Source organism: Pristiophorus japonicus, chromosome 15 (genome assembly GCF_044704955.1).
Source record: "Pristiophorus japonicus isolate sPriJap1 chromosome 15, sPriJap1.hap1, whole genome shotgun sequence".
Lineage (NCBI taxonomy): Eukaryota > Metazoa > Chordata > Chondrichthyes > Pristiophoridae > Pristiophorus > Pristiophorus japonicus.
The window spans coordinates 140,046,706-140,058,054 of NC_091991.1; the positions used below are offsets into that span (position 1 = coordinate 140,046,706).

The 11,349-nt window shown below is 39.6% G+C and overlaps 1 protein-coding gene across 4 annotated transcripts in view; it reads left to right on the forward strand.

Moving 5' to 3' along the window:
* The window catches only part of cramp1 (cramped chromatin regulator homolog 1), a 72,462-nt gene extending 68,587 nt beyond the window's left edge, over window positions 1–3,875 (forward strand). For all 4 annotated transcript variants that reach the window (XM_070901010.1, XM_070901012.1, XM_070901011.1 and 1 more), the window contains exon 20: window positions 1,228–3,875. In XM_070901010.1, coding sequence (XP_070757111.1) covers window positions 1,228–1,380 — 153 coding nt within the window. In that variant the 3' untranslated portion in view covers window positions 1,381–3,875. The remainder of the gene's footprint in view (window positions 1–1,227) is intronic.
* The last annotated feature ends 7,474 nt before the right edge of the window (window positions 3,876–11,349 follow it).

Here is an 11,349-nt window from a genome sequence, read left to right on the forward strand (position 1 = left end):
GCAGAGGTCCCGGCACTGTTTTTAGCGCCGGGACCTGGCTCCGCCCCCCCACAGCTCGTGCTGGCTGCGCCGAGGGCCAGAGGACCTACAGGTAGGTGGAGAATACCGAGGATTTTTTTAGGCGCGAAAAACAGGCGCCCAGCTCGGAGGGGCGCCCGTTTTTTTTCTTGTGGAAACTTGGGCCCATTGAGTGAACATTGCAACTATTGATATTTGATTTGGCAGAATCCATCTGTGCAATTAAACTTGGTTAACAGCCATCTGATCCTAAATATTCAAACCTATTTCAGTAACCTTCAGTTTGAATATTGGTGCTGTGCAGGGAGAAAAATATGCTTTATGAACATCAGTTTTAGTTAATTATATCTTTCAGTGGATGAATACCTAATTAATATTGATCTGAAATAGTTGTTGCAAGTTGATTTAAATTGATCACTGATATTTTCCTGGCTGCTGCATTTCATGGGGCAGTCAGTAGAATTCACCCGTAATCGAGTGACATGGAGCTTTGCAGCTTTGATTGCCAATTATGTTAAAGGGGGGTGGAGGTCCAGCAAGGAAACAGCAATACTGTTCCTGTACAAAAAACAGTTCAACAACCTGATATTTTTATAACCTTCTAAGCACCAGTAAGAAAAATTGTTCTAACTATATTAAGTTCCTATTATCCAGCAAGGGATGGATTGGTGTTCCCATTCTTTCTTCAGCAGTACTTTTATATTTTACAAAACTGTATTCTTCACAAGTGTGTAATAGTATAATATTGGCCATGAGATACAACAATTCAGATATGTAACTATATTGTCTATCCAAGGCTAATTCAAAGGAAGGTTTGAAATGTTTTGGATCCTTTTGGAAAAGGACCATGGAAATGCACCTACAACACCAAACAAACATTTTAAAGCATTTTTATTTCATAGCTGGCCTACTGGCACCACAGTGTTCATCTGAGGGAAGTGCTTCTCTTTCCCTCCTCCCTCCCCCTCCCATCCCGACCACCACCAAAAAACAAAGGAGCTAGAAAAACCTGGTCAGGGGACAAGTTTATCTGTGCCAGTGTATCAAGTAGTTCCTGGTAGCCAGCAAATGACAGGCATTAGCAGTGAACAACTTGGTTAAATTCTTAAGGGGGAGAAAGAGAGGGGAAAATCTAAATTTTCATTTTAAGCATTTGTGCTGTCTGTTAGGTCATGTACTCATTTTCATGCTGGTTGTTTTGTTCTACAGGTGGACTCCCAGCTGGTGTGTATGATGAATGAAAGCAGTGTGGATTACATTGCCCGCTTTAACGACCTCGCCCAAGAGCTCTCGGGGGCTGAGACTTCAAGGAAGGAGATGCTTTTTGACAGTGTCCCTCCAATTGGTGATCTTTCACAGTAAAGTCATGAACCGAACAAGGGACGCATTTAGAGTCCCCCATTTCTCAGCACCTTGCCAATTAAGCTGCCCATAACGGGCTCTGACTACTGGAGAAACCATTTGTAAATGACACTGAGAGGTTTAAAAAATGTGCAATATGCTTGACAGTACTTCCCGTGAATCAGTATTAGATTTATGATAACATTACGCTGGCAGTCAGTGACACTGCGTGAAGCTACAAAACAGAAGAGGCCAAAAGGATCCTGCGATGGGACCGAACACTAGGGTGAAATTCTCTCCCAACATCTGAAACTGAAATGCAGTTCGAGCACGTGCTCAGATTGGGCATGGAAACAAAACTGTTGTAAGAACTTAAGAGTCTTGATGCAGATCTGGTGATCTTATAGTTTGTACCAAGTTATTCCTGGATTGATAAAAGAATGTTCTAGAGAGAGTTCTACAAACCTTTTGTTGTATATAACACACCCATTTGTGCTTTCAATTTAAAGCAAAACAGCACTAATCCTAGACTACGGTAAAACATGAGTGACTGTATACTACCTGAAAGAATATGTAAAAATCTATGGCTCACATGATTGTCGTGTGTCCATGTGGGACTGATTATGATACAAGGAGATCATTAAACTAATAATAGTAGCTTAGGCTCACTGAATTTTGGTCCCCATTGCAGCAATATGCCCTTAAATGTCTGTCTAATGTACCGGTGAATTTTTCTGAGAATTCCTATTAAGGTGCATGGTATTGATGCAAAGTGTGTTCAAAAAGTGTATAGGTTTGTGTACGTGTGAACTGAGGAATTAGGCAGTCACAAACATGTCTCTGATGGTCACTCTAAGAATGAAATCCATTTCTTTATGCTGCACTTGTGGTTTGGTAAATGGTAGTTATTTGTAATGGGCTATTTGTTCATCAGGATTGTCATTGTCTAGGCAAGAGCCTCCTACTGTTATATTGCTATGCCTCCTTTGTTCACACGCCACACTCTCTTTCCCATTTGCTGCGTCTGGTTCTTTTATCTTTCTAGTTTATGGTTCTATAATCCTGCTACCACATCAGTGGATCTCTTCTCTTCCGCACCCCATCTTCTGTAATCTTTGTCCCCAGCTGCTGAATCAGCTTTAATGGGTCTCTCCCTCGTGTCCTCTTTCCTTTGTGTCTGTCCGAAACAAACCCGAAGCTTGATGCTGAGTACAGTATTATATAATTGCTTCACCCAACATCAAGGTCTAGATGCACCTTCTCAATTTGTTTCTGCACTGTTGATTTTAAATTGTCAGTTTGTTTTTAGAGTACCACTCACCATTTCCTTTTTAAGTGTATAAAACCTAATTATTTCTAAAGTAGAAGGATTTTCCATCCTGAATAGATACACTCTATTTTTTCATTGTCTTTTAGATTTTTCCTCCTGCTGTGCTTTATGTTTGAGTTCTGGTACCACTTCTCTGTTAATGTGAAACAATTTCAGGTGCTGACTCCCAAGCGCAATTTACTTTTAAGAGGTGGTTTCGCATTGCTTGGGCTTTCTGTGCCCATGGGAGTCACTGTCGAGTTTTACAAACTTACTTTAGACTTTTTTTTAATGTTACTAGAGAAGCTCTTGTATGCTCTCTCAGAACATTAAACATTGAAGAGTGCAGCTCTGTGTCCAAGCACGTGAGTACAGATTTGCTGCTGAACTTTAGTGCAAGGAGCAATCGGTTGTGTAACTCTGGTCTGCTGGCTGAGCATCACAATGTACAAGTAAGATTCTCAGAAGAGTTACGTGGTTTTAAAAAATATACAACTCGAGTGCTGCAGATTGTGCACTACCTGTAGTCTCTTGTGTATCGTTGGTCGAGATGTTAGCATTGTTAATCTTGTGTACCACACAGGGATTGTAGGAGACCTGTGCTTTATTTCTTAATCCAAACTACTGTCAAACAATTAGATTGCTGTCCAGCACTGCCCCGGAGTGGACTGAAGGATTATCTCCCAACACCACTGTCCAACAGCGTCCAAATTGTTACTCATTGGCTGTGGGCCAAATGGTTGCAACCTTAGGCTGCCCAGAAACAGGGCAAGTGATTACAAAGCTTGAACCACACAACAATGGGCCATTGTACTGGGACCACCAGTGCATGTTACAGTGCAGTACTTACACCCCAAGTTTATTCAAAATGAGCTAAATGTCAGAAATAATGACTTGAGACAAGTCTAACCTAAGGTATAAACCAGATATGCAGATGGATTTGAGGATTATGGAAAAATGAATTGCTTGTGACACAGGTAGTCCACAATCTGTAGCACTCTTGAGATTGTTTTTTTAAAGCCGTAAAAGTCTTCTGAGAATCCGCTGGTAATCTGCATTTTGTATCTGCATTTTTTTTTGCATTTTCTACTTTGATTCAGACCAAAAGATGTACGCCCATAAACAAAATGTTGCCATCTTGCAGCATTTTAGCCCATCAATCAAGTCTCCCTCATCAAGTTTCAGCAAATTTTCACTACTTTAACATCTTAAAGTGATTTAAAGATTCTTGTAATGTTGAATTAGAACAACATTTAGAGTTGTAAAAGTTGTAATTTTTTACATTTGTTTACTAATGAAGAAAGAATCTAATCTTATATGTTTACTTTAGTGCACCTGGTTTGTGCTGGGATGGAGAGAAGACAGAAGTTGTGCACACGGTAGTTTTTTGGGGGGAATAGTGTCCTTTGGATAGTTTTCTCCTGTTTTGCTTTCCCATGTGTTCCAACATCATTGTTTTTTTTAAATGAAACTATTCCTGCAATCAGAAGTTGGGAGCTCTGCCCTTATTGGTTCATCTTAACAATGTATTCAATCTTTCTTACTTTAAATTTTATATTTGTGTTTGATTCAATTAGTGTTGTGGATGATTGTGGCTGTTTTTGTGTTAGCTGTCACCAAACAGTGCCCACTGGTAGGGAATAGAGACTGTTCAATGGGTGTGTTATAATGTTTACTTGGTTTGTACAATTCTTAAATATATTCTCTGCATCAATTAAATAGGAAGAACCTACTGAGAATTTCTTTTTATAAAACAAATGTAGATTCATTTTCCAAGCAAGTTTGAACTCAGATTTCACTTATTCCTCCAGACTCGAGCCTCGCATCAGGAACGTTCTGAATGCAGAGTGAAATGTTTGTCAGAATTCAAAGCTTCAGTACTTTTTGTTGACCAGCCCCAGAAATCTCTCCGGATTTTCTGGTTTTAAATGCATTGCTATTTCAGAGTTTGATTCAAGTGTAACCTTTCATTCTTTTTCTGCTGCTGTGTGTACAGCTACAGTCTTCATCTTCATCTTCCCCTTTCTCACTTATTCACTCTGATGACTGAATTTTGGTTCTAGTCCAAGAATATGAAATTAAAGGTGTCTTTTTTCACTGATGGCTGTTAAGTGTTGCAGGTGTATGTGAGGACATTCAACAGTTCGTGGCTGCAGAGAAGAAATCTCTTCCTTTCCCCCAATAAAGTCATTGTTCTAATTGAAGCATCTCTATAGAGTTCATAATAGGAGTCCCCTGAAAGGTACTTTATTTGATGTCCTCACATTTGAGAAGCCATCTGTGGGAGTGTGACTTATAGTAAATGCTAAGAGTAGAGTAAGTGTGATTCAATCTCCATTTTAACCCATCTCCTACCTACATCATATGTAACTGTGAAGAGATCTTTATTGCTGTTAGTATTTAATGTTGCACAACTGCGTAGTGCCTTTACGCAATCCTCGTTGGCTGGCTTGCAAATGGCCGCACTTTTCAAATTCAAAGGGGTTGTTCCAAATGAAAACCCAAATCATGCATGCAAAACTTGACCAGACCAAGACTGAGTTCAGATCTCAGAAGACCAATGTGATCAGCATTCAGTTTGGCCATGCAGTGGCCCAACATGGATCAAACCAGCTTTAATCTAGTAGTGATAGGATTATAATTTATAGTTCAATCAGCGTAGTTAGTATCTTTAAAGAACATCAATTTATTAGTTGTCCAAAAGAAGGAAGTATATAGCGTGCCATAATTATTGTGGCATTGATTTCATAGCCTGACATAATCCTGACACTCTGACAATATTGTGACTTGATCACAAAGTTGGTTTAATAATGGTGCTCATATATATGGACAGCCATGTTCATACTGTAATTGATGAAGTGTGTGGATAACTAAATACCCACAAACCAAACTTGAAATAACCCTTGCAGTATGTTGTGCGAAACATACTACATCATAGTGAAGTGGGCAGATTGACAGCCATCACTGAGAAAGCTTCCTAATTTCTAATAGACTTGTTAACAGCTGGGTTTTTTCCCGCTGAGACTGAAGACCCCACAATGCCAGATGGCCTTTTCTGAGCCAGTTTGTTCAGCCACTGGTTTTGGTTTACAGCTCCTTCAATCTCTTATAGAAATTTGTATTTGTGCGATTGTGTGTTATTGATGGTATGTTTCTATGGAAATTAACTTAATTTGCAACAAAACATTTTTATTTTTTGCACGCAAGGCAATGTTTTCATTTTACATGCAGTAGTGCTAATTTATTAACTGCTTTTTAACGGTTTTTTAAAAACTTGCACTGAAAGCTTAAATATGCTTAATATTTGAAATATGAACTTAAACTGATGCATTATTCTTGCAAATGAAACAGATTAGCAATTTTTCTAACTCTTCCTCCTTTGATTCCATAGTCCTTTAACTTACTAACGCCACCAGTGACACCTGAAGTTTGATTATCACACGATCAATGGTTTATTACGAGTGTTCTTTTACAAGTGTGACAGACCTGTAATGAACTACAAAAGTGTTTCTCACAACTGAAAGCTCATTGGTAACTAATCACAATATGGCGGCATTCTTTCTGTTCTGAAAGTACCGTTTAGTTTGAATATCGTTCTGGGCTGTGGTGAGTGATGTGTAACCGCTAACTGAAAATTTACTGTCACTCAACAGTTCAAAAATGCAACCAATTGTAGTTGAATTCTTTACAGTGTACACCTAGCAGTATTACTTTGTATTCATAGGAACATGAGTAGGCCATTCAATGTCAATAGCAAAATACTGCGGATGCTGGAATCTGAAATAAAAACACAAAATGCTGGAACTGCTCAGCAGGTCAGGCAGCATCTATGGAGAGAGAAATAGTTAACGTTTCAGGTTGATGACCCTTCGTCAGAACTGGAAAGAGTTAGAGATGTAACAGATTTTTAAGCAAGTGTAGGGGCAGGGAAAGGGGGGGGGTGGGCGCAGGGTGGGGGGAGGAAATGTCTGACTGGATGGAAGGCAGAAGAGACAAAAGGGATGATGGCAAAAGGAGATTGTAATGGGGCAAGTTAAGAAACAAAAGATGAGTTTCGATAGGGTGTAAATGGAGATGGCGGAATAATCAACAGCTGCTGTGGGAAAGAGAAAGAAAGCAGAAAAAAATAGGGGCAGAGGTTATGGTTTGAAATTGTTGAACTTGATATTAAGTCCAGAAGGTTGTAAAGTGCTAAAACGAAAGATGAGGTGCTGTTCTGTTTTTTCTGGGGGTTTTCTCTTTCTCACGGCAGCCATCTCCATTTACACCCTATCTAGACTCATCTTTTGTTTTTCAACTTGTCCCATTACCATCTCCTTTTACCTTGCACCATCATCCCTTTTGTCTCTAATCTCTCCTGCCTTCCACCCTGTCACAGACCTTCCTTTTTGTTCTTTCCTTCCCTCCCCCATTCCCTGCCCCTACACTTGCATCTCTAACTTTTCCAGTTCTGATGAGGGGTCACAGACCTGAAACGTTAACTCTGTTTCTCTCCACAGATGCTGCCTGACCTGCTGAGTATTTCCAGCATTTTCTGTTTGTATTATAGGCCATTCAATTGTTGCATTTTTACAGCTAGGAGCAGCTGTCATCCTGTCCCAGTATAATTGACCAGTCCTCAACCTGTGCTCTGGAGAGTGTTGTGTCCATTTCCAATCATTTGTGACTGAAGCTTTGAATCTTGACATCTTTTTTTGTTTCAGCTCAATTTAAAAAGTGTTGGGTGAGTGTTATGTGTTAGAGAGAGACTTCCCCATCAGAGCTTTTTTTTTAAAAAAAAAGAATGGATGAATTAAAGAATTATCATTAATCCTTAACATTCTTTGTAAATCCTTGTTGGGAGATTTTATTTTTAAAACATTGGGTTCTGAGACCTGATTTGAGGAAATGACCAGAAGGCATTACTGAACATGGCAGCATGACAGAACTGAAATAACATCAGCTGACAGCTAATAACCTTGTGTTTAAGTCATATTCACCGTCCTTGCATTATCGGGCTCAGTAACTTCAACCCAACCCAGTGTAAACTCACTGCACTTATGGATGATTAGATTATGTCATTAGCATCCATTGTTTAAACAAAATCAACAGAAGTACATAAAACCAATAGAAGTACATAAAACACATTGATCCTAATTCTGTGTAAAGTTTTTAGAAAAGGTGCTGATGGGGAGACTCTCTGTGAAGTTCTGTTTGATGCACTACAATAGAAGGTTTTTCTTTAGCTTTGGAGCAGGTTCTGAATGGCTTTTATGATGTAAATGTTGTACAAAAGCAGAAAAAAATTGTTCATAGCATTGTTTCGATAAAAAGCCATATCAGCAGTAAAGGTTTGCGTCCCCTTTTGAGATGTGAAAACTTTTAAACAAAACAATTCATAAACTGCCGTTCCCTGATCTTTGTACCAAATGTGTAAATTATTTTTGACTATTTATTCTGTATGATTTTAAGAGTTTTTTGTGGTTATTTAATATGCAAAGAAGCTGTTAAACTTCCATGTTGGGTTCTTTGTTTAACCTGTAGAGCTGTTTTTTATTCTTGCTGATAAACACATTTTAAATACAGCAAACGTGATATTGTTCCTTCTGTTTTTCCATTTGGGAAGTAGGTACGGGAGGGAGGGAGAGGGGCTCAATTCAAGAGCGCCAATTTTTTGGCTGGTCCCCCCCTACCAGACACACACACACACACGCGGTTAATACCCCGTGCATAAATGGTGAGGTTCGAGGAGCTCTGCATTGTTGGCCTTTGACCTGATTACATTAAAGACGGTGCTGCGCTAAGTGTTGGTAAGTGTTCCAAGTTCGAAGCAGTGGCCCACAGGTAAGTGGTCGTCTCGAATGGAGAGATTGGGTGTTTTGGAGAGGCAATGATCAGGGGATGGTGGGATTTTGGGGGGGGGGGGGGGGGTGGTGGGTGAGCGCGATCGGGGTCGGTGAGTTTCAGCTGGACCTGGAGCTTGGGGAATCGTGGGAGCGGAGATGATCAGCATGGTGATTGTGGCAAGTAACTTTCCTTTTTATTTCTTTAGGCGATTTTTGGGTTAGTTTTCTCTGAGGCAGCTGGCTGTCTCGTGGCAAATCACTATTGCAGCGGGGAACTTAAACAGATGTTGGGCCCCATATGCAAATCGTTAAATGTCCACTTCTGGCGAGGGTAAAGGATACCGCTTGTTTGTACTTTTCTAGTATGAAGTGCGCGTGCGCTTCTTGTCCACCATTTAGGGTCTTGGGAGGCTGCAAAATGCCTGAAAAACAGGCATTTAATCCCCCGTGTTCTTAAAAGTGATTTAAGTTGGATGAATTTTGGGACCAAGTAGAGACTCATTCCTTTTAAAGTGATTGAAATACAGAGCAATAGTGGGTCGAGAAAGATAGGGTTATATGTAAGGTTGGGCTAATACATGTGGAGAAAAGTAGATCATGTATCTATGATGGACTAATCTTCATTGTCTGAATCAAGATCACAACATATCCAATCTGATCCAACCAACTCAGTAGATGCTGCTGCATAAGGAGTTTAAAACAAAATTCTTCACCATTGTGTTGGTAATTTGGTCAGATGTATTGTGATGAAAACCCACTGCTTCAGATTTTATCTGCTAGTTATGGTCTAACGTTGAACATTATAAAATATTTTAGTTTGAGTGCTTTCAGAAAATTCAAACGAACAATTTAGTTTAATATGGGATGAGACAATTGAAACCATATGCACAGTAACTGCATGAAGTGATAGGTTTTGGATCTTTCATGTGTCCAGGATGACCACACGCAGGAAGTAAGCTTGAAGAGCAGTTGCCGACACTGTTACATCTGGAATGCTGATGGTTACCCCCTCAGGCAGAATGAATAGCGGATGACCATATATCAGGGTAGGAAGAGGAGACTGAAGGCAACAGCAAAAACCACTTGTACTTATATAGCGCCTTTAACGTAGTAAAACATCCCAAGGCGCTTCACAGGAGCGTTAACAACATTTTACACAAGGAGTTAGGGCAGATGAAAGAAGAAGGTTTTAAGGAGCATCTTACTGGAGGAAAAAGGATTAGGGAAGGAATACTAGAGCTTTGGACTGGCAGCTGAAGGCACGGCCACCAACGGTGGTGTGATTAAAATTGGAGGAGAGCAGATATCTTAGAGAGTTTAAGGCTGGAGGAGGTTACAAAAATGGGGTGGGGCAAGGCCATGGAGGGATTGAATTGACATGGGTATTGCTGTGACAGTAACAACTCTTGAAGATGTACCATGAGCAAAACCACAACACTGGAGCAAGTGGTTTCTAAAGAGGGGGAAGTGAAATGCAGAAACACAGTAATAGGGGATTCCATAGTCGAGAATAGACATTTTTTTTGTAGCTACAGCCGAAAGTCCTGAATGGTGTGCCAGAGTAAGTTATATCATGGAACAGGTGTAAAGATTTTGGGGAGGGAAGGGAATAACCGAAGTCATGGTTCATATTGAAGCCAATGACGGGAAGAAAGGGAGTTTCAGCAATTAGAATATAGATTAAAGAGCAAGACCTCAAGTATAATAATCTCAGGATTACTCCTGGCACCATGCTCTAATCAGTATGGGAGTAGTAAAATAAGTTAGGTGCATGACTGAATGGCTTACGTAGGAAGTGTTCAGATTCACTGGGAACGGTGCAAGGGCATGAATAACCTTTACAGGATGGATAAGTTGTACCTGAACAAGGAGAGAGTGAGAATTTAAACTAGTACAGCGAGAGGACAGGAAAAAAACAAAGCAGAAAGGAAAATGAAATGGGGACATAGGCAAGATATGAAACAGATCCGAAGGAAGAATTAAAATGACTTAAGATTGTGAAACAAATGTAAATGTACAATGTTAAAGTGGATTTTTTTTAAAAAGGACCAGCTGAGATAAATTGGAAAGGAAAACTGGCAGAATGTGTGCATGAAATGGGAAAGCCTTCAAATTGGAAATGATTAGGGTACAGACAAGACATATGCCCTCAAGAAAAAAAGAGGTTGCACTAAAAGCTGGAGTTCCTTAAATGAGAAAAAAGTTGTAATGAGTATAAAAAATGCAAAAAAGGCTGGAGTGGATTAGAAATGCAAATGATATGTCTAGTGATAATAGTACAAAAGAAAATCAAACCAAATATAGAAACTAGAAGGAAAGCAAAAATGAATTGGTATGGTTGGGGGGGTTATGAATACAGACAAGAGTTAAGGATTTTATAAGCACAAAGTTAAAGGCTGGAGTGGATTAGAAATTAAAAAGGAATGAAGGAATAGTTGATACCAATGGATGTTTTGCGCCCTGGTTTTCACAGAAGAGTGCAGTAGTGAAATGAAAGTCAATGAGGTAGTCAAATATAGATAAGGAAATAAGTGGGAAAAAATGGTGGAAAAGACACCAGGCATGAATCCTAGAAAGCTGATGGAAGTCAAAGATTAAATAGCAAAGACTTACCATAATTCTTCAAGCATCCTTGCATTATGGAAGTTGTGTCAGAGGATACACAAACCTTTAAAGGTGAAAGGACAAGGTACTTACGTTTTAAAAAGAAAAAAGGCCATGGAGTGCTAAACTTGTACAAATCATTGGGTAGACTAGTTAGAATATTGTCTAGTTTGGGACACTTTAATCAGGATGTCAAGACCGTGGAGAGGATGCAGAGAAGATTTGATCGTACCATGGATACGATACTTTAGT